The sequence below is a fragment of the Emys orbicularis genome, chromosome 5, assembly GCF_028017835.1.
Source record: "Emys orbicularis isolate rEmyOrb1 chromosome 5, rEmyOrb1.hap1, whole genome shotgun sequence".
Lineage (NCBI taxonomy): Eukaryota > Metazoa > Chordata > Testudines > Emydidae > Emys > Emys orbicularis.
The window spans coordinates 72,405,979-72,430,445 of record NC_088687.1 but is presented as its reverse complement, the minus strand read 5'-3'; the positions used below and the strand labels follow the sequence as shown (position 1 = coordinate 72,430,445).

At 40.7% G+C, this 24,467-nt stretch overlaps 1 protein-coding gene across 2 annotated transcripts in view; it reads right to left on the bottom strand.

The window, feature by feature from the left end:
- Window positions 1-24,467, bottom strand: part of PALLD (palladin, cytoskeletal associated protein) — a 308,674-nt gene that overhangs the window by 7,289 nt on the left and 276,918 nt on the right. For both annotated transcript variants that reach the window (XM_065404625.1, XM_065404626.1), the window contains 4 exons: window positions 18,245-18,394; window positions 5,871-5,965; window positions 2,989-3,121; window positions 331-538 (listed from right to left, as the gene is read on the bottom strand). In XM_065404625.1, coding sequence (XP_065260697.1) covers window positions 331-538; window positions 2,989-3,121; window positions 5,871-5,965; window positions 18,245-18,394 — 586 coding nt within the window. The remainder of the gene's footprint in view (window positions 1-330; window positions 539-2,988; window positions 3,122-5,870; window positions 5,966-18,244; window positions 18,395-24,467) is intronic.

The following is a 24,467-nucleotide window of genomic DNA, read 5'->3' as shown; positions in this document are numbered from 1 at the left end:
ACCAGGAGTATCTTCATCTGTCAGTTTAATGGCAGTTTTATTGCCCCTCTGTGTTTCTGGAGAGGCACAAAGGGGTCAGAGCATTGACAAGGATCTGGTTCAAAGTAACAAATGCAGTTACACATCTCTTTTCACATTTGTAACCATGCACTATATGCATTTATTTGAACATATGATAGTTCAAACACTCACCTCCTAGAATTAATGAGATACTAATTTTAGTGGGTAATAATTCCATAGTCTTTCCTAGAGAACTTCAACTTACATTTTCAATATTTCATATACGCCTCCAACAATGTTCAACATGTAGTCTTAGCATGAAGAGATTACCTGCAACAATGAGCTCCAGGCTGAATGTGTTTTGACCAGCTCGATTGGTGGCAATGCACGTGTAGATTCCAGAATCCCTAGCCGTGACTGGCTCTATGATCAGAGAGTGTACACCGTTCTCACGCACCAACATTTTATGAGAACTGTCAGGACGAATTGGTCTTCCACTGAGTTGCCAGCTTAGATCTGGAGTTGGTAATCCACTGACCTTAAATATAAACAGAATGGAACAGAGTCTTAGCAATACAGAACAGTAGGGAACTCCTTATTTCATACCGCAGAGAAAAAGGAGGAATGTTTCTGCAAGAAAATTTATGTGTCTGACAAAATACAGTGGACCAAATGTTGCCCTCAGTTACACACAGGAGCGCAACTGGGTCAAATTACACCTTGTACAATGCCATAGGTTTCAATGGGATCCCAGGTATGACTGAATAGATATAAGCATTAAAATATATCTTGAATCTAAGTAACAAAGTAATAGATTACAGAACAAAAGGTTGGATATCACCTGTCATCTTTTTGGAATGTTGCCCTTGATTCTGAATCAGAAAAGAAACTTTCAGAATTCTTTTCTTGTGGGAAATTTACAGACAAAGGACGACAACTGGTTTGTGAAGCAATTCTTCCTTCAAAAAACCAACCCATTGGTAATCTGTTATTGAACTCCAAATTCGATTCCAGTTATGTATTGCTTATTATAGACAATGCCATCTACAGAACTTTGTATTCAGATGGTTTGAACCATCGACAAACTGTTGAAAGATGTTTCATCAACAATACGTATTACTTAGGAAAATAAGAGTAAGATATTGTATTATGAGAAACTAATTATGTTTAAAAGTAAACAGCTGAAGTCTCAATTTTAATTAATTATCTTATACAAAGTCACAAGTCTCTCTACCAAGCTAAGTTTCGGTCCTACCTTTGTAAGATTTCAAACAGACCAAAATGGGCTAAAAGGATTGGTAGCCAACAGGCATTGTGTGTTTGTTAGATTCACATCTCTGTTCACATGGACGTGCATGTCCAGTTTACACAACTGAGTTGTAGAAGTCATTCTCTCTGAGCTAAGAGAGTGGCTCAAAGTGCCTCTTTCGACTCAATGTTTAGGCCCTCATTCAGTCTCTTCGAGAGAGTCCATTTTCCTTTTACTAGCAGAGTCACTTCACATGAGTACACAGAGAACTGACCCTTAAGCTGTACACTGGAAAGATCATTTGGCCTTTGTTTTTATAATAACAGTATGGAGGTAATATTCTCAACTAACACATGAAAAGGGGTTAGGAGAATAACACTATGGTACTGCTGTTATTGGAGGGAAAAGGTTATCTCCTTTCATGCTTAGAACCAAATCAAGGTGAACTGGTTCACTGAAATGGGTGCAGCTGGACAAGAAACTTTCTTAAAAAGGAAGAAGTGATTGAAACAATCTGTAATTTACAAAGGAATACTTCACAATGACACTAATTTATATAAGTTTTTAACCCTCTGGGACCTTCAGGATGAAAGCCACTACAGAAGGGATGAATCAGGCTAGATACTATCTAGCAGCAGTTCTCTCCACTAGCCATTCTGTTCATTCATGTTTATTTTTCTTAACAGGGCAGGTGACCTGTGTAGGAAATGTCTCTCTTTTTCTATATACATAGGCACATATACATACAGAGTAGTAGGTTGAAAATAAGTTTTATAAAGGGAAGATGTTGAATGCTTTAATGCTTGCTTGAAAAAAGAGCAAAAAACTTCAAATTACCGTGTGTACTTAGAGCAGATGATATCACTGAAACCTGCTGTCTCACTCTCAGTTAAAAAGGGCCACTGAAGTTGGTTAGTACATATTATATATAAAATATTATCCTATGTGGTGAAGAATGTCCCTTGGAGCATTCAAAGTCACAGTCATTGCTTATGTAGGCTCTACAACTTGTGAGTCTTAGGGCAGGTCTTCACTATGGGGGGGGTCGATTTAAGATACGCAAATTCAGCTACGCGAATAGCGTAGCTGAATTCGACGTATTGGAGCCGACTTACGCTGCTGTGAGGACGGCGGCAAAATCGACCTCCGCGGCTCCCCGTCGACGGCGCTTACTCCTACCTCCGCTGGTGGAGTAAGCGCGTCGATTCGGGGATCGATTGTCATAGGAGTTGATTCTGTTGCAGTCTATTAGCCAGGAAGGAACTCGTGCCATGAGTACAGCAAGGTGGCATTACCCTAGTCACTAACTGACTTGCATTCCTTCTAATAAACTGAAGTATGTTTAGTCATGGTTTTCATGGACCTCAAAGGCCAGCTGTGGGCTGTAGGAAATGCTGTGACTCACCTTCACCTTTTGGATAAATCAATAATACAAACTCACATGTTTGAAATTTTGTCAAAGTATCACTTAACTTTCAAGCTGGCTTTATTCTAAGAAGAAATACTGAGATTCTTCTTTACATCTTAGTCCCCTCCTCCCCCCTCCACAAGGGTGGGCCCCAATTGGAGGCTTTGCCAAAGGCCAAGTCTGAATCCTGTGTTTAATTCTGCCTCCTTTGTGTACCTAGAATTCCCACTGAAATCTGAGGTGCATGAGTATTACAGGATACAGCTGAATTTGAACAGAGTTCCCTCTCTGGTTCAACAGAAATACTAATTAAAACAAACTTAATACTTGCCTTGCAGTCCATTCTGCAGAGTTTTCCTTCTTGAACAATCAGGTCTCCAGGAGCCTGCAGGAAATGAGGTCGGAAGAATCGTTCCTGAATTGGTTCATTTTCATCACCACTGTCCCTTGATCGAGATCGAGGTCTTAAAATAATATATGAAATACATTTGTTTATTAGGCATTTCCCCATGTTTTCTGATGAAACTGAAGAACCAAATTCAGATGTCAGACTGCTATAAATGTAGCTTAACTCCATTGGATCCCATTGTAATAATTCCATATTTACACCAGCATAACAGAGCAGAATTTGGCTCAAAAATCAACTAAATGTGACTCTCTCTATATTTATTAATTTGATTCAGTCTACATTTTGTAGCAAAGATATGAAGTAGAAAATTATCTCATTCACACTGAATATCATGTTAGGTAAGTCAGTTTGTTTATATACATAGTAATATGTTTTAGTTTTCATTTATTCTGTAGTTTAAATCAGTGAAAGAAAATGTACAAGAATTTTGGTAATACTTTATATTTACAGCCACAACTCTGCTTTAGTCTTTCATACATCTGAAACCCTCTCTATTACTGATTAAGCCAGAAAATCTGTACTGTCAATAATTACATTTACCTTTAAGAAAATAGTAGAAGCTAAAGACTATCACAATTCACAAATATATTCGGTTCCACATTAGATTTTCCATTATTATCTTCTCTTATTTGTTACTAGTTAAAGACATTTATTTTACATTTACATTAATGTGAATTAAATTTTATTCATCGGTTCTGGAGGATTATTCTTCACTAAACAGTTATCTGTTTGTGATATTTATAATCATTTCCAAAGCAACTCATTCTGCTGTAAGAAGAATGAGAATGTAGCTCATAAGCAACACAAACTAAAGAACAAAAGATCTTGTGACATTAAACTGTTCTTAGTAAAAATAAAAGAACATGGGAAGAAAAATGCAGAAAATATGACCAATCAGCAGATTTCCTCCACCCAAAATACAGTTTTCTGTAATTTCTGTGATCAGCAGTTCTTGCCCATTAATTTATTGTACCCTTGTCTGTGGCTAACCAGTTCCTTTTCAATTGAAAGTAACAATATTTCCATTATATAAGTAACTTATTTAGCAAAAAGTTCTTTTTGCAATCTCTGTAAAGTCCTATTTTACTTACTAAATTTAAAAATATGTAATTAAAAATGAGATTTGTGGCCAGTTTCTGTCCTCTGCTACAGTCATGCAGCTCCAATGAATTCATTTCTTCTATGGCCAAACTCTGCCCACAGTGACACCCTACTGCAACAAACTGTAATGGAATTCATTTGGCCAATAATATTTGCATGGCTCTGAAAGTGAAATTCTGCCTTCAGTTAGCATGTACTAGAAGTTTATTTTGCATATCAATCTTCATATCTGACTGTTTCCATTTCTTTTTGTCTTGGAGAAATACAAATATTTTTGGACGGGCTCAAAAACCAGAGAGCTCTTTTAAAGAACATAGCCAGACTGATCTCTGTTGCTTAGTGTTCTCTGTTTCTTCGTTTCCTCTTTTCTTTCCCTCTCATGCATCTGCATGTTCCCTTCTCCCTAAATTTTAAGTGCCCCCCAGCCCCTCCAAAAGGCTTTTACACTGTCTTCTCTAGAAGTTAGTGACCTGCAGGCTCCTTGCAGCTCTGACCCACAATTCCTAGTGGCAGCTCTTCCTGTCACAGATGAATAAGGGGCTTTTAATTGCAAAGGTGCTGATTCAGTGCAACAAGGGATATTGAATATCAACCTACTGATGAATCAGTGACTGTGCAGTCCTGAAATAGCTCCTCCACTGCATTTACTATGCAAAATGAACATAAAACTCGCTTTTGTGGGCTTAGTGGCCTAATGACAGTGTGCAACACACTGCTGTGGAAAGGGTTTGAATTCAGGCCTTGATATCAGCTCCTTGTTATTCCTGGGCCTGGAACTTTATGGAGGCAGTTTGCATAGCACTAGGTGAGGGTGGGCGAGACGTGCTTTTCAACACTTGAGTGACCGCCTTTTGGCTAACTCAGGAGTGAGGCTTATGAGAGAAAAATGCCTCCTTGTCCAGAAATAAGGATTAGGTAACATGCAGAATTCTGAGAAAGGAGGAAATAAAGTGGAGAAATAGGGTGGGGAATCTGAGAATCATCCTCATAAACAACTGACCACGGTTTTATCAGGACTTTTTAGTATCTAATTTAATATTTAGCAGGGCTCTGTTTTCCGTGCAGTATTAGCAACTGAGGAAGTATATATGGTACAAACTGTTCATGTGAGCAAAAAAATCCATTAATTTCATCCTGAATGTAGTAATTAGTGCTGTCATATCTACACTCTGTGTTGTAATTGGCAGCTGATGGCAAGATACTGCAGAGGGCATAACCAATGAACAGAACGAATATATGCCACCACAGCAGACACGTGAACTGGGACCCTCTACTTGGTTAACCAAAATGGAAGAATTCTTTCATCGACCTAGCTGCATATACTGTGATGGTTAGGGTGACCTAGCTACTTCGCACAGGGCATGACATTTTTCATAGCCCTGAATGATGTAGCTAGGTTGACCTAAGTTTTAGGTGTAGACCAGGACTGGGACAAGATGCAGCAAGTGAACATGGCAAACAAGGAAGGGAGGGAGGACAAGGGTTAAAAAATTAAGATTCCACGATTGTATAAGTTGCCTGTTGTACATCTGATGGCGCCAAAAGTTATAGGGATTTTTGGATACAAGAGAAGATTAGGTTTCTTCCTGTGTGCCATATTGCACATATACTTTCTTCCCAACTCTCTAATCTTGCCAGCACCTTTGTGCAAAATATGTTTAGCAGCTGCAGTGATGAATGTGTAAAGAAAACATCTATGGTACCTTCTGATATGAGGCTGGCTGGGGGGTGTTCGAGGACTCCGTCCTCTCTGATTGACAGCCTGAACCATCAACCTTCCAGTACAGCTTATTCTGCCCTGTTACAAACATTGAGGTGGGGAAAAACCAAATTATTTTATTAAAAATAAACAATTTTAACAGAATAGATTTCCCCCAAAACACTAAACAAACATGTTAATAAATGCCCAGAGCCTGAAGTTCACTTGTTGGTGCCAACTTTTACAGATGCCTTGCTTTCAAAATCTTTTCTTCCATAAAAAGGCAGTTCCCATCAGAATTAGTTAACATACCAACTGCCAACAATACTTTCCCTGTTTTTACAGCTAGCAATCCAACTCTGAACACACTGAAGCAACTCTATGGTTACAAAAAATGATCAATAAAAAGTTATGAGGTCTACTTTATTGTATCCTACAAGGTAACCCTTTGAAGAGGGGGAAATTTCTGCACTATCTGGAACACAGCTTGTACAGATAGCAGTGAGGTACCTATTGCCTGTAGAACAAAGTATTTAGACATATTGCCATTTTCCTTTATGCTGCTAAATGGTCCAGCTGCTGACTCTGCTCTCGCTGATGGACCATTTAGTAATGCTGCTGACTGTTCTTACCATCAGCATAACATTCACATTGATTCTTAGTTATCTAGTAGTAAAATTATCCATCTGCTCCACCGGCTATAAGTCACACCCAAAATATACCTAACAAACTTTATATGCAGAGCTAAGAGCTTGTGGCAGCTCAGTCATTGTTTTGTTTGCACCACTGATGTCTTCACATACAGAAAAGAAGTTGTATTGCATAAAATCAGAAAGCAGGAGGAAAAAAAAGCAGTCACCTTGAAATACAATTATTATTGATAGATAACATGTATACGTTGTGCTTTACAAAATGTACCACACAAGGAATTTTATTTCCAGTACTCATGAAGCAACATCTCTGTGAGAAAGGTTGTTACCAGTAAAAAATATGGATTTCTGGACAGCTGTCTGCACATTTCACAGCACAGTGGGAAATCTAGGTGTTGGAGTGTCCATTCAACTTCGCTAAACAGAGGTAAGTAGCTGTTTGGGCTCTCAGCCATAGATGGGATGAAGACAGGATTTCAAAGTAACCAAAAAGCTTCTAAGTTTTTGAAAGATTTTAGTTCACTAAAAAAATAGAATACATATTTGTGCATTTCAAGTGCTTTTTTGTTGATTGTATTAAAAGCCGATTCTCCACCAGTGTCTACAATCTTCAACAAGACCCCTAAGCACTAAGTATCTGCTTATCCAAGTTAACAGAAATTGCTGAAATTTCTCATAGACCTCGCATAAATATATTTGTTTGGTCCAGTGGGTAAACATTAATGTTCCCAACTACCAAACAAGAGACTGCTGATGTTCCAGCAGATAGCAGCATCCGGCCAGGATAAGGATCGGACTATCACTGAGGCAGTAAATTAGGTGATAACGGTAAGACATAACTTACTCCTTTCCCTCTGAAATATCTATAGAATTGCAGGTTACAAAGGAGTAGTGGCAAGGGGAGAAACCTCAAGTTCTTCCAGAAGAAGGGCAGGATTTAATATATCTTAGGAGGGATAGTTCCTGCGGTGGGGCTTCTAAGGCCTAGACCTCCTCCTTCCTGGACTTTTTCTGAGGACACTGCTGTTGTGGACACCCACATGGAGTGCTAGAAATCATATTGGGAATTTCTGTGCTATTCCAACATCTTTCCTGTGCAGTAAACATGGTACATAGCATCCATTATGATGTGAAAAGTGTGTGATATTCCTTTTACATTTCTAATAGTTGTATGAGCTGTGACAGATTTGGAGGTGCCCTGTGATAATTAATGAATACAGTATGTTGGTCTGGGTATTGGGGTGTTTTTGTAGGACTTTGGTTTAACTCAACAGGAGTCTATCTGGAAAAATGGCAGGAAAGAGACCACCACCTCAAGATAAGCCACTGTACCAGGGCCTCCTTGGTCCTGCTTCTGTCTCTGTGTACAAACCACGCAGAGACCCTGGTGCTGGTCCAACACCCAGTGCAGTTTATTTATAATTGAGTCCCACTATCTTCACAGCGTACCTAGCGCCTTTACAAGCAGAGGGAGAGCAATCTCTCTCTCACTGCCTGCTTTTTCCCCTTTTCACTTCCTTCCTGTGCCTATTTGTGGGCTCTGGCTAATGGCTTACTTAGCCTTACTGCACTGCAACATCCACAAATTAGGCACAGGTCTGCCTCATCAGCTCCAGAGTGCTGACTTCATACCTAGCACTCCGTCACAGCCACCCTTTCAGCAAACACTTGAGAGTTGTTAAAGGACAATACCAGAATCACTGGCTCTGAGTACTCGTTTGGTCTACAGGACTTGTTTTGACAAGATGGGTCAAAGCTTGGGGACACAGAAGAACAAAAGAACTATAGCATGGTTTGAAAAGAACCTCCTCTCCAGAGAGGGGCTGTAGTTGTTTGGGAGAAGCAGACTGAGATACAGGACCCTATTGGGGCTGTTTGAACAAGTTAGACCCGTCTTCATTACCATCAGGTAATGGTAAATGTTTAGGTCACAGGCATATGTGTAGACAATTTTAAAAAATCCTTTCCCCCTTACGCTTTATTCCTACTACCAAAATAAACAATGCCTTTGTTTTAAGAAAGCTGTCTGATCACTATATACACCAGGAGGGTCAGGGCAAAACTGGGAGGCAAGATCAAATCAGTATCTTAGATGCCTATATACAAATGCGAGAAGTATGGGTAATAAGCAGGAAGAACTGGAAGTGCTAATAAATAAATACAACTATGACGTTGGCATCACTGAAACTTGGTGGGATAATACACATGATTGGAATGTTGGTGTGGATGGGTACAGCTTGCTCAGGAAGGATAGTCAGGGGAAAAAGGGAGGAGGTGTTGCCTTATATATTAAAAATGTACACACTTGGACTGAGGTGGAGATGGACATAGGAGACGGAAGTGTTGAGTCTCTCTGGGTTAGGCTAAAAGGGGTAAAAAACAAGGGTGATGTCATGCTAGGAGTCTACTACAGGCCACCTAACCAGGTGGAAGAGGTGGATGAGGCTTTTTTTAAACAACTAACAAAATCATCCAAAGCCCAAGATTTGGTGGTGATGGGGGACTTCAACTATCCAGATATATGTTGGGAAAATAACACAGCGGGGCACAGACTATCCAATAAGTTCTTGGACTGCATTGCAGACTTTTTATTTCAGAAGGTTGAAAAAGCTACTAGGGGGGAAGCTGTTCTAGATTTGATTTTAACAAATAGGGAGGAACTCGTTAAGAATTTGAAAGTGGAAGGCAGCTTGGGTGAAAGTGATCATGAAATCATAGAGTTCACAATTCTAAGGAAGGGTAGAAGGGAGTACAGCAAAATAGAGACAATGGATTTCAGGAAGGCAGATTTTGGTAAGCTCAGAGAGCTGATAGGTAAGGTCCCATGGGAGTCAAGACTGAGGGGAAAAACAACTGAGGAGAGTTGGCAGTTTTTCAAAGGGACACTATTAAGGGCCCAAAAGCAAGCTATTCCGCTGGGTAGGAAAGACAGAAAATGTGGCAAAAGACCACCTTGGCTTAACCACGAGATCTTGCATGATCTAAAAAATAAAAAGGAGTCATATAAAAAATGGAAACTAGGACAAATTACAAAGGATGAATATAGACAAACAACACAGGAATGCAGGGGCAAGATTAGAAAGGCAAAGGCATAAAATGAGCTCAAACTAGCTACAGGAATAAAGGGAAACAAGAAGACTTTTTATTAATACATTAGAAGCAAGAGGAAGACCAAGGACAGGGTAGGCCCACTGCTCAGTGAGGAGGGAGAAACAGTAACAGGAAACTTGGAAATGGCAGAGATGCTTAATTACTTCTTTGTTTCAGTCTTCACCGAGAAGTCTGAAGGAATGCCTAACATAGTGAATGCTAATGGGAAGGGGGTAGGTTTAGAAGATAAAATAAAAAAAGAACAAGTTAAAAATCACTTAGAAAAGTTAGATGCCTGCAAGTCACCAGGGCCTGAGGAAATGCATCCTAGATACTCAAGGAGCTAATAGAGGACGTATCTGAGCCTCTAGCTATTATCTTTGGAAAATCATGGGCGACAGGAGAGATTCCAGAAGACTGGAAAAGGGCAAATATAGTGCCCATCTATAAAAAGGGAAATAAAAACAACCCAGGAAACTACAGACCAGTTAGTTTAACTTCTGTGCCAGGGAAGATAATGGAGCAAGTAATTAAGGAAATCATCTGCAAACACTTGGAAGGTGGTAAGGTGATAGGGAATAACCAGCATGGATTTGTAAAGAACAAATCATGTCAAACCTATCTGATAGCTTTCTTTGATAGGATAACAAGTCTTGTGGATCAGGGAGAAGCGGTGGATGTGGTATACCTAGACTTTAGTAAGGCATTTGATACGGTCTCGCATGATATTCTTATCAATAAACTAGGCAAATACAACTTAGATGGGGCTACTATAAGGTGGGTGCATAACTGGCTGGATAACCGTACTCAGAGAGTAGTTATTAATGGTTCCCAATCCTGCTGGAAAGGTATAACAAGTGGGGTTCCGCAGGAGTCGGTTTTGGGACCAGCTCTGTTCAATATCTTCATCAGCAACTTAGATATTGGCACAGAAAGTATGCTTATTAAGTTTGCAGATAATACCAAACTGGGAGGGATTGCAACTGCTTTGGAGGATAGGGTCATAATTCAAAATGATCTGGACAAATTGGAGAAATGGTCTGCGGTAAACAGGATGAAGTTTAATAAAGACAAATGCAAAGTGCTCCACTTAGGAAGGAACAATCAGTTTCATACATACAGAATGGGAAGAGACTGTCTAGGAAGGAGTACGGCAGAAAGGGATCTAGGGGTTATAGTGGACCACAAGCTAAATATGAGTCAACAGTGTGATGCTGTTACAAAAAAAGCAAACATGATTCTGGGATGCATTAACAGGTGTGTTATGAGCAGACACGAGAAGCCATTCTTCTGCTCTACTCTGCGCTGGTTAGGCCTCAACTGGAGTATTGTGTCCAGTTCTGGGCACCGCATTTCAAGAAAGATGTGGAGAAATTGGAGAGGGTCCAGAGAAGAGCAACAAGAATGATTAAAGGTCTTGAGAACATGACCTATGAAAGAAGGCTGAAAGAATTGGGTTTGTTTAGTTTGGAAAAGAGAAGACTGAGAGGGGACATGATAGCAGTTTTCAGGTATCTAAAAGGGTGTCATAAGGAGGAGGGAGAAAACTTGTTCATCTTAGTCTCTAAGGATAGAACAAGAAGCAATGGGCTTAAACTGCAGCAAGGGAGGTTTAGGTTGGACATTAGGAAAAAGTTCCTAACTGTCAGGGTGGCTAAACACTGGAATAAATTGCCTAGGGAGGTTGTGGAATCTCCATCTCTGGAGATATTTAAGAGTAGGTTAGATAAATGTCTGTCAGGGATGGTCTAGACAGTATTTGGTCCTGCCGTGAGGGCAGGGGACTGGACTTGATGACCTCTCAAGGTCCCTTCTTCCAGTCCTAGAATCTATGAAAACCACTGGTCACAGATTCCCAAAGGGAAAAACTGCAGGCACATGAGCCCTGTTGGGCCTGCTGGATAAGAATGGTGGATACATTGGGCACTGTAGACCAGGAGCCAATATAAGAGTGGGACAGTTGCAGAATTCAGTCAAGAAAAGGCAGAAGCACAAGGCCTGACACCTAAGGGGGTCCCCTCAGAGACCAGAAAGGGGACAGAGATGCAGCTAGCCCTGCAACCATGATAAGACGACACCAGGAGCAGATGATATTCACCCAAGAGTTCTGACAGAAGTCAAATGTGAAATTGCAGAACTACTAACGATAGTCTGTAACCTTTCATTTAAATCAGCTTCTGTACCAAATGACTGGAGGATTGCTAATGTGATGCCAATTTTTAAAAAGGGCTCCAGAGGTGATCCCGGCAGTTTCAGGCCAGGAAGCCTGACTTCAGTACCGGGAAAACTGGGTGAAACTATAGTAAAGAACAAAATTGTCAGACACATAGATGAACATAATTTGTAAGGGAAGAGTCAACATGGTTTTTGTAAAGGGAAATCATGCCTCACCAAGCTACCAGAATTCTTTGAGTGGATCAACGAGCATGTGGACAAGGGGGATCCAGTGAATATAGTGTACTTAGATGATTTTCAGAAAGCCTTTAACAAGGTCGCTTACCAAAGGCTCTTCAGCAAAGTAAGCTGTCATGGGATTTGAGAGAAGGTCCTCTCATGGATCAGTAACTGGTTAAAAGATAGGACTTAATGGCTAGGAATAAATGGTCAGTTTTCATAATGGAGAAAGGGTCTGTACTGGGACCAGTCCTATTCAACATATTCATAAATGATCTGGAAAAAGGGGTTAACAGTGTGAGGTGGCAAAATTTGCAGATGATATAAAACTACTCAAGATAGTTAAGTCCCAAGCAGACTGCAAAGAACTACAAAAGGATCTCACAAAACTGGGTGACCGGGCAACAAGATGGCAGATGAAATTCAATGTTGATAAATGCAAAGTAATGCACGCTGGAAAACATAATCCGAACTATACATATAAAACGATGGGGTCTAAATTAGCTGTTACCACTCAAGAAAGATCTTGGAGTCATCATGGATAGTTCTCTGAAAACATCCACTCAATATGCAGCAGCAGTCAAAAAAGAGAACAGAATGTTGGGAATCATTAAGAGAGGGATAGATAATAAGACAGAAAATATCATATTGCCTCTATATAAATCCATGGTATGTCCACATCTTGAATATTGCATGCAGATGTGGTCACCCCATCTCAAAAAAGATATATTGGAATTGGAAAAGGTTCAGAAAAGGGCAACAAAAGTTATTAGGGGTATGGAACGGCTGCCTTATGAGGAGAGATTAATAAGAGTGGGACTTTTCAGCTTGGAAAATAGACAACTAAGGGGGGATATGATAGAGGTCTATAAAATCATGACTGGTGTGGAGAAAGTAAATAAGGAAGTGTTATATACTCCTCATAACACAAGAACTAGGGGTCACCAAATAAAATTAATAGGCAGGAAGTTTAAAACAAAAGGAAGTATTTCTTCACACAACACACAGTCAACCTGTGGAACTCCTTGCCAGAGGATGTTGTGAAGGCCAAGACTACAACAGGGTTCAAAAAAGAACTAGAGAAGTTCATGGAGGATAGGTCCATCAATGGCTATTAGCCAGGAAGGGCTGGGATGATGTCCCTAGCTTCTGTTTGCCAGAACCTGGGAATGCGTGACCAGGGATGGAACACTTGATGATTACCTGTTCTGTTCATTCCCTCTGGGGCACCTGGCATTGGCCACTGTCGGGAGACAGGATACTGGGCTAGATGGACCTTTGGTCTGACCCAGTATGGCCGTTCTTATGATATAAGCATGTATTTTTCCTGTCATAACCACAGATAAAAGATTGTGCCTTACACTATGCACAGTAATAAAACACAAAGTGTAATGTTGCTAATGCAAACCAGCTTCATTCTTGTGATTGTAATTTCATTTGTGTTATATACACATCAAGCTCACTGCTAATTTTTCTTGTTTTGACCTGTTGGTAAACAGTTGGCTATGTAATAACTGTAGAACTTGTTTTGTCTTCTTGAGTGCCTGAAATACCTGGCAAAAAGCTTACATTTTATTAGAACATTTGATTTAATCTAAACAAGCAGTGAATTCCTATGTTCAGAAGGCTCCATTACAAAGGCCACAATGAAGTCAGCGTGTACAGTGTTGTTTTTAGAAGCAAATTTGCAAAACAACAATTTTGTATTTTGTATTGTGTGTTAATTTTAAATGTATGGCTTTCATTATCGTACAGGACTGAGCTACAGAGTCTAGATCTCAAACCCAACCACACCAAATCAAAATTATGCAGGTCAGACCAGATTATAATAGTTCCTTCTGGCCTTTGAATCCATGAAAACTTAGCCATGTTTAGATATGGGATTTTGGTTCATCCCATGGTTCAGGTATGAGAGGTTGAGTTGTATCAAATCCCTCTCAGTTTTATTGCACATGATGAATCTGTATTTTAAAAGTAATTTCTGTTGTTCTAATATTGCAGTGTTTGCACTTTTTGGCTGTATTCTAAATTAGCGCTCCTTGAAAGACACTAAATATTTTCCATGAAACATTTTGAACAGAAAAAATTGTTTCATTCAAAATTTTTCCATGGAAATTTTCAACAAAATAACTCAAATGAGAATTTTTAATTCTTTCAGTTTTCCCCCTCCTTTTTCTCTTCCCTACTATTTTTCAGTGGAAAATAGGACAAAGGGGAAAAACAAATAAACAAAAGTAGATTCTAATCAAAACTAAATGAAAATGTTCATTTAGACCTGATTTGTTGAAAAATCAAAATATTCTGAAAGAAACTATTTTTGGGAGGGGAATAATTTCTTTTTAAAAGTCATATTTTTGGTTAAAGAAAAATTTTGTTGACCATTTTCTACCTGCTCTTAGGTAACTGGAGCATATACAATACATAATATACCAAGCAGCTAACAAAGACAATCAAGTGATAGTTCAGGCTCACACTACATCCTTTGTGCATATTGTTTTGAGGGGAAGACACCGCAGAAGATGGTAAGGACAGAGAATTAATTTTAACTGTAGTTATCAGCTGTGAGTGCTTTGTGGTGTAATGATAACAACAAAACTGTTTTGTAGTTATTTTCACTTTCATAGGTTGTATTTGCTCAAGAAATGAGAACAGAGTATTTGTAGAGGGTAACTTTTCTATTTGAGGCAGTTTTTTAAAAAGTGTGTTATGTAAATGCTTTTGAAATATGTTATTAACGTCATAAAACAAATATTTATAGCAGAAAAATGCATTATTTTAAAATATATATTAGCGCAACTTTAATGCTCCTGAAAAATCATGGATCAGGTGCCCTAAAGAGTGAAGTTACCTTGATCTATTGAATAACTACCACATGGGCAGCAATAGTGCCAAGCATCCCTGCATCAGTTTGCAGATGTACCTGAACTTTGGGCTCCACACTCATGTGTCTAGTAACATGGGTAATAAAAGGTGCCAACCACAATGTGGGCAGCCACTCACTAGGAACTGGATGGACTCCCCTAACAAAATTTCACATCGGTCACTAAATAGCTCTCAAAGGGTAATGAACTTTTAATTACTGCAGAGATTAGAATTGGAGAGCTAGAGGTGAAAGTCTCTGTATCCCCAATCCTCTGACCTATTTAGTCCACCAGACAAATACCTGTGTTACAATAAATTACTGCACATGGCCTGTGAAAATGTTGAGTTATAAGACTATAAAAAACATCTGGAACCAGTAAGCCTCTATTTTAGGCATTATTATACATTAACTTGTTGCTTGTGGGTAGTGAATTAACTCATTTCTAGCTAAATTTACTGGGATGTAGATGCAAGAGGGCATCCAGAAAGGGAAATTTAAAGGACAGGAAAGAATCTAGAATGGAAAACACTAACAGGAGGGTTAGGGAACTTGACAGTTTATGGAATTGGGAAGTGAAGAAACCATCGGTGAGGCATGATCTAGGACAAGATGGCCTGGAAAGTGGAGGGAAGATGGTAGCAGCAGAGGAAGGCCAGAGGGATAGCCAGTCAGATAGTGAGGGGGCACCTGATTGCTACTCCACTTTACAAAAGAGTGAAGGAGAGAGACGCAGTAAAAGGAGGAAGAAAAACAGGAAGGAGTGAGAAGGTAAGGACCCACACCCACACTTACTGGCATTGGTAGGAGGCTAGCCGTTGGGAGGTTACCAATATGTGTAAAGCAATGTTGAATGGGATAAAACACACAAAGCTGAGTTATTGGAGAATTTGCAAAACAAAGTTTGCTCCTCAGTTAAGATGTTCTATGCCAGGCTTTACAGTGAACCCAGTTTGTTGCCAGATTATAAATCCCAAATTTCAGGTTCCTATAGTGTAGATGCTTACACAATATTAACTACAGTATATATATATATATGCAAGAATTGTATATTTCCTTTTTCTTCTTCCAAGATAAGCTGGTAAATCCTACATGTGTAAATTTCACAATATCAGTCCAGCTGGCATAGCTCCTTTATATCAACTAACTATATCTACATCATCTGAGGATTAGCTTCATTGCCTTTTATTTCTAGATTTGTTTGGCACTCATAAAATGAGGGGCTAATAGCACTGGCCAGAGTCCAGCAAAGTGCAGCAGCACTGTGTAACCTGTACTGACACAATTCTGCCAATCCACTAGAATCCTGTTTTGAGACCCACCCTCTGTACAGTGCTTTAATACATATTCATGTACTATGCTTTTCCTGGAAAGAAGCTGCTAATTTTGCCTATGTTTGCGGTAGCTTTGAGATGTGGACATATTTCCATTAGCATTAGGAGGACAAGCCAAACTTATTTCCATGTATGATGACTTAACCAGCCTGGAATCCAAGTCTTCTGGTGTGAAAGGCTAGTGCATTAATCCACTGCTGCTCTTTGCCTCCACTGAACTGCTAAATGCATAGTAGAAATAAACTAATGCTGGGAGACCATTATATTTACTTGGGAATTACATTGTGAAGAAAGAACATAAAGGGCTGGGTGAACCATTCAGATGTTTTTCTATATTGCGTAATAACAGAAACTTCCAAGTTTTCATCCAGGGGATCCAGAGGAGGATGCTTCTGGTTCTTGTCCAAAGTCAAGCAAACATGAGCCCAAGATTTTCTCATTAGTTCACATAGCTGTTTTCTCAGACTCCAAAACAGGGAATAAAGCAGAACTTTTTACTGTATTAAAAAGTAGCATTATTAAATGCCATCCGTTGCCAATGATGATTGTCTGGGTCACATCTCTGTCATCAAATTGGTCAGTAGCCTCTTGGTGATATTCAGAGAAATAAACAAAAGTAGGTACTAAATGAACTTGTAAATCTCATCTAGTGACTGATCCAAAACCCCCCTAAGTTAATGGGAGTCTTTCAATTGACTTGCTTGGGTTTTGGATCAGGCCTCAAATGCTGAACCTAGGAGTTCTCAAGATGATGTTTCTACCTTGGTGCAGAGGAGTGTGTTATTTTTTTTTTATTCCAAACAAACCTGCTATCCGTTTGCATTATTTATCACGCAAATGGGTAGGTGTATTACTTAGTTATTGTACAGTGCTTTCTGTATGAAGGACGTTTCCAGCTTGTAAAGATTATCCAGGGACTTGTGAAACTATTTATATAATGTGGAAATAACATTTACATTTGAGAGTTTTATCCAATACAGTTTGTGGTATCAAGGTCTAGCTTAAAGCTACCATTTGTATATATGTTGCAACTTGAGGAGGTATTGACAGCTAAAAAGCTATGCAAAAATGGAAGTGTCATGCTAAGTAGCCTAGCAACGTGCATAACAGAGCACAACACTCCTGTTTAGATTAAGTTGTGTCTTAATGATAGAGTTTGTTATTTTACAGTGTAACTATTTGAGAGTTTGATCTTGGCAAGGTCCTCGGTGCTGCAGAATGCAATTATTCATTATTTCTCTAAGTTATGGCAATGCTTTGGTCTCTCATGGCTTGAATTCAAGCAGTGTTGCCTTCAGCTTGCTAAACTAGGAAAAAGTGGGTTGAAAAAATGACTTCCAGTGTTCTTAGCCTGTGACTTCAGGCTTTATGTCCACCGTGTTACTTTTTCAATGTGTGTGATAATAGGTTTCTGTTATGCACCACAGCTTTAGTTTATTAGCTACTGCATATGTAAAGAATCACTCAGATTACAAAGCAATATCATGTGAGTTTCAGAAGAACATACAGTGAAGACCATGGGATGTTTCCTACACATCAGGCTGCCATATTACACATACTACATGCTATAATCCTTGGCTTTTGTTAGATTGCATTTCAGCCTTAGTATTTTCATGTAGTTTTAGGTCCTGAATCGAAAAGCCTTACTCATAGTGAGAAGCACAACTGATCCACATAGTCCCATTGGTTTCAGTGGGACTAATTGTGTTAATAAGTGCTATCAGCGGAAGTGTAACCAACAGCTTAGCTGTGTTGAGTTACTTCTGCTGGGAACCTTGCCTATTTTACCTTGCATAATATTTACTTAAGGCATGCTCTGTCAAGACATTTAGACAGCGTCAGCTGAAGGCAAAGAAATGACAATGAAAAACAAACAAAATAACCATTCCATAGCATTCTCCCTAAGCATAGAGGCACAGTGGTCCCACCCTGCTGATGAAGTCTAAGTATTACATACTTTAAGATGACTTCATCTCTAATTAAATTGCACAACTGTTAGAGGAGAGAGTTTACAGGAGCATGCTTATTCTGCAGCCAAACTTCCATTTACCTGGGGGTTGGCAGCCATGATAGTGTAATTCCCATCATCATCCAGGGTGGAGGCTGTAGTGTGGAGAGAGCAGGTCCCATCTGGTTCTCTTTGAATTTTGTAGTGATCACTCCTTTTAGAGATCTGCTTCCCATCTTTGAACCAATAAATCTGTAGAAGAAAACAAAGGGTAGATGATCAGAAGTAGGTGGGTATTGTCGTCATTTCTCATTTAACAATGGTAGCAACTCTCAACTGTTGAAAACCTCACTAGTGTGGATAGAAAGAAAACCTCTTCCTATCCACTACTAAAAGGAGTACAGAACTGGGCTGGGTCCTGAATCCATGAACTGGATGTAATAAAAGTTTCAGTTACAGAAGTCTAATCTTCAGAAGGGAAAGCACAAACATTTACACAGGGAAGTTAGATCGGAGGGTAGTATTCGGTTTCCAAAAAGCAAGTGACAATTGAGCACTTACAGAAATGTTCCAGATCAAATAAATTTCCTGTATTTTATTTAAATCTGAAGTTGGAAAAATAATTTAAGAATATTAATGCTTTTTTTCCTAGTGGAATAAAACCATGATGGTTACAGGAATGATTATTCTGATGAGTCAGTATAAAAACAAGTGATAATTATATTTTATAAGTCACACTTTTATTAGATGCCCATTTATGACCGTAAGCACCCCATAGTCACGCCCCACACAATTCTGTAATAATTTTTGTACAAAACATGCCTTGTGAGGTATCATTTGAAAGCTAATAACTCACTGATCATTAATGTTCTTGAATGATGTATGTACATGGTGGGTTTTAAGAGTTATAGGTACATGCTAGAATTATGACTAACGTGTGATTAAACCAGGCATGTCAGGGGGAGTTGGTGAACAGGTCTGCCTTAGACAAAGAAATGTAAATTTGATTGTCTGACCAGCCCAATCTTCAGGAAAAGACAATGAAGGTCCATATTTACATATAAGCAGTAAACAGGCCCATCGAGACAGCAGGGGGACGAAAGAGCATGGAGCTTCCTTCATCACCAGATTCCATGTCGTCTTCTTCACAGCTTGAATAAACTTTACTTTGAGGGGAAATCCTCAGAAGAATCCATTTCAAAGGTTTACTGGTCTATCAAGGCAGGGGGGTCTGAACCTCAAGTGATAAGCAATTGAATCAACTGATAGTATACAATATTACTGTGTTATTTGCTTGTAACCCTTTCTAACATTATTCCTTTAGTTGGCATCACATAACCTATGCCCTATTGTTAATAAATTTGTTTTATTTTTACTATAAACCAACTCAGTGCTGTGTTTAAAGGGAAAGGTGTGTATTTACCTCAGTTAAGTTAATAGGCTATGATGTGCTTGTGTCTCTTTAAAGGAACAAACAGACATTATTATTTCTCTGAACTGTCCAGGAGAGGGCTGGCCATTGCAGCACACACAGTTTTAGGAAAGTCTGGGACTTAGCGTGTGTTGGGGTCACACTGCAAGTAGTAACCAAGGCTGGTGGAAGCCAGAGTGGGGCTGTAGACAGGCTGCTGGGTTCAGGGCTTCTGAACCAGAGCTGTCTAGCACACAGGTATTTCAGAGTGCAACCTGCATGCTTGTAGGCTCATTGTGAATGTCCCACACTAGAAGATACAGCAGAAAAGCACTGTAAGGCATCTAGAGTTTCAGAGCAAGTGGTGACACAATCTCTCGCTGGCCTGGATTGCCTCCCGAGGCTCATCATACCCTTACACTGACCAGTCTGAACCAAATAACCATGAAGAGGCATGTTACTCAAACTCACACTCCCCAGTTCAATATGTAATGTAACAACTTTTCTCTTTAAATTTTAATTGTTGAATAACATGCTTAATCATTCCCCAAAGAGACAGATATATCCCACCTTAATATAAGTGTAGGACTCACAATAATATTTAGACAATAATAGAGTGTTATCAAAATTTAATAGGCTTCTATAGAAATACTCTAAAAATTTCATAGGAAATACCAACATTTTAAATCAAAGTATAGAACTTTAGAGAACTACATCCCAATTACACCTCTACCTCGATAGAACGCTGTCCTCGGGAGCCAAAATATCTTAATGCGTTATAGGTGAAACTGCATTATATCGAACTTGCTTTGATCTGCCGGAGTGTGCAGCCCCGCCCCCCCGGAGCACTGCTTTATCGCGTCATATCAGAATTCGTGTTATATCGGTGTATATAATGGCTTAAAGTTCTACAGAATGGTTAACTTCTCTATTAAAGAAGAGAGGACCTTTCTATAGGGTTTTAAATAGTTATATATTTTATTCTCAGGCTAATATGTAAGACCTGGTTGTAGTGTAGCATAAAAAGGGCCCTACCAAATTCATGGCCATGAAAAACATGTCACAGACCATGAAATCTGGTCTTTTGTGTGCTTTTACCCTATACTATACAGATTTCACAGGGGAGACCAGCGTTTCTCAAATTGGGGGTCCTGACCCAAAAGGGAGTTGCAGGGGGGTTATGGTATTACCACCCTTACTTCTGTATTACCTTCAGAGCTGGGAGGCCAAACAGCAGCAGCTGTTGGCCAGATGCCCAGCTCTTAAGGCAGCAGCCTGCCAGCAGCAGCACAGAAGTAAAGGCAAGACCATACTATGCCAACCTTACTTCTGTGCTGCTGCCTTCAGAGCTGGGTGGCCAGAGCATGGCAGCTGCTGACTGAGGGCCCAGTTCTGCAGGCAGCAGTGCAGAAGTAAGGCTGGCAATATCATACCATGCCACCCTTACTTCTGTGCTGCTGCTGGCGGCAGCGCTGCCTTCAGCGCTGGGCTCCCGACCAGCAGCCGCTGCTCTCCAGCTGTCCAGCTCTGAAGGCAGCACCACCGCCAGCAGCAGTGCAGAAGTAAGAGTAGTGGTACTGCCAACCCCACGCCCCCAACTCCTTTTTGGGTCAAGATCCCAAGGCTTTCTTCCGGCAACTAACAGAAGTTACTAGAGCACAGGCCCTGGTTCTCATGGGAGACTTCAATCACCCTGATATCTACTGGGAGAGCAATACAGCGGTGCACAGACAATCCAGGAAGTTTTTGGAAAGTGTAGGGGACAACTTCCTGGTACAAGTGCTGGAGGAACCAACTAGGGTCAGAGCTCTTCTTGACCTGCTGCTCACCAACAGGGAAGAATTAGTAGGGGAAGCAAAAGTGAATGGGAACCTGGGAGGCCGTGACCATGAGATGGTAGAGTTCAGGATCCTGACACAAGGAAGAAAGGAGAGCAGCAGAATACGGACCCTGGACTTCAGAAAAGCAGACTTTGACTCCCTCAGGGAACTGATGGGCAGGATCCCCTGGGAGAATAACATGAGGGGGAAAGGAGTCCAGGAGAGCTGGCTGTATTTTAAAGAATCCTTATTGAGGTTGCAGGAACAAACCATCCTGATGTGTAGAAAGAATAGTAAATATGGCAGGCGACCAGCTTGGCTTAACAGTGAGATCCTTGCTGATCTTAAACACAAAAAAGAAGCTTACAAGAAGTGGAACATTGGACAAATGACCAGGGAGGAGTCTAAAAATATTGCTCAGGCATGCAGGAGTGAAATCAGGAAGACCAAATCACACTTGGAGTTGCAGCTAGCAAGAGATGTTAAGAGTAACAAGAAGGGTTTCTTCAGGTATGTTAGCAACAAGAAGAAAGTCAAGGAAAGTGTGGGCCCCTTACTGAATGAGGGAGGCAACCTAGTGACAGAGGATGTGGAAAAAGCTAATGTACTCAATACTTTTTTTGCCTGTCTTCATGAACAAGGTCAGCTCCCAGACTACTGCACTGGGCAGCACAGCATGGGGAGGAGATGACCAGCCCTCTATGGAGAAAGAAGTGGTTCGGGACTATTTAGAAAAGCTGGACGAGCACAAGTCCATGCGGCCGGAAGCGCTGCATCCGAGGGTGCTAAAGGAGTTGGCGGATGTGATTGCAGAGCCATTGGCCATTATCTTTGAAAACTCATGGTGATCGGGGGAGGTCCCGGATGACTGGAAAAAGGCTAATGTAGTGACCATCTTTTAAAAAGGGAAGGAGGAGGATCCAGGGAACTACAGGTCAGTCAGCCTCACCTCAGTCCCTGGAAAAATCATGGAGCTGGTCCTCAAGGAATCAATTCTGAAGCACTTAGAGGAGAGGAAAGTGATCAGGAACAGTCAGCATGGATTCACCAAGGGCAAGTCTATTTGCCTTCTATGGTGAGATAATTGGCTTTGTGGATGAGGGGAAAGCAGCGGACGTGTTATTCCTTAACTTTAGCAAAGTTTTTGATACGGTCTCCCACAGTATTCTTGCCGGCAAGTTAAAGAAGTATGGGCTGGATGAATGGACTATAAGATGGATAGAAATCTGGCTAGATCGTGGGGCTCAACGGGTAGTGATCAATGGCTTGATGTCTAGTTGGCAGCTGGTATCAAGCGGAGTGCCCCAAGGGTCGGTCCTGGGGCCGGTTTTGTTCAATATCTTCATTAATGATCTGGAGGATGGCGTGGACTGCACCTCAGCAAGTTTGCAGATGACACTAAACTGGGAGGAGTGGTAGATACGCTGGAGGGTAGGGATATGATACAGAGGGACCTAGACAAATTGGAGGATTGGGCCAAAAGAAATCTGATGAGGTTCAACGAGGACAAGCGCAGAGTCCTGCACTTAGGACGGAAGAATCCCATGCACTGCTACAGACTAGGGACCGAGTGGCTGGGCAGCAGTTCTGCAGAAAAGGACCTAGGGGTTACAGGGGACGAGAAGCTGGATATGAGTCGACAGTGTGCCCTTGTTGCCAAGAAGGCTAACGGCATTTTGGGCTGTATAGGGGCATTGCCAGCAGATCGAGGGACATGATCATTCCCCCCCCCCCCGATCTGGAGTACTGTGTCCAGTTTTGGGCCCCACACTACAAGGAGGATGTGGAAAAATTGGAAAGAGTCCAGCGGATGGCAACAAAAATAATTAGGGGGCTGGAGCACATGACTTATGAGGAGAAGCTGAGGGAACTGGGATTGTTTAGTCTGCAGAAGAGAAGAATGAGGGGGGATTTGATAGCTGCTTTCAACTACCTGAAAGGGGGTTCCAAAGAGGATGGATCTAGACTGTTCTCAGTGGTACCAGATGACAGAACAAGGAGTAATGGTCTCAAGTTGCAGTGGGGAAAGTTTAGGTTGGATATTAGGAAATACTTTTTCACTAGGAGGGTGCTGAAGCACTGGAATGGGTTATCTAGGGAGGTGGTGGAATCTCCTTCCTTAGAGGTTTTTAAGGTCAGGCTTGACAAAGCCCTGGCTGGGATGATTTAGTTGGGGATGGGTCCTGCTTTGAGCAGGGGGTTGGACTAGATGACCTCCTGAGGTCCCTTCCAACCCTGATATTCTATGATTCTGTGATAATTACAACACTGAAATTTCAGATTAAATAGCTGAAATCATGAAATTTACAATTTTAAAAATCCTATGACTGTGAAATTAACTAAAATGGACTGTGAATTTGGTAGGGCCCTAAGTATAGGACAAGAGTTCAAGACAGATGTAACCAGAAAAAAACATCCATTTCATTTTTGTATCCATTCCATAAATCCAGTTTTTAAAAGCCTCCAGCACAAGCAAAAAGGAGATTTGGAAATTGTGACCAAAGTTTAAAAGTATAAAATTTTCAAAAGTGCTTTAGTCACTTAGGCCCAGATCCTCAAAGGTATTTAGGCCCCTAAATCCCATTGATTAATTGCCTAAAAACCTTTGAGGATCTGGGCCTTTGGTGCTTTTGAATATTTTACCCACGATGCCTAAAGTTAGAGGCCTAAGCCCATATTTAGGCTTCTAAATACATGGCCTCTTTTTCAAAAATGCTGACCGCTCAGCAGCTTCTGTTGAAGTCAATGAACGCTCAACATTTCTGAATAAGAGGTCACTTAACTTAAGTGCCTGAATATGGGTTTAGGAGCTTAACTTAAGGCATTTATTTCTGAAAATTGTTCGCCCCTGTATGTGGCCTAGTTTTATTACAAAATGCCACTCACCACTAAATTTCAATTACCCATAATTAGGGCTCCATGTCTGTCCTGGAGGTTGTGGAAGTCACGGATTCTGTGACTTTCCGTGACTTATGCAGGGGCCAGTGTGGCTGACCCGAGGGCTGCCCAAACAGCTGGCTCTGGGGCCAGCTGCTCAGGTGGCCCCCGGCACAGCCACACCAGCTGCTGCTGGAGAGGCCCTGGGGACAGGGGG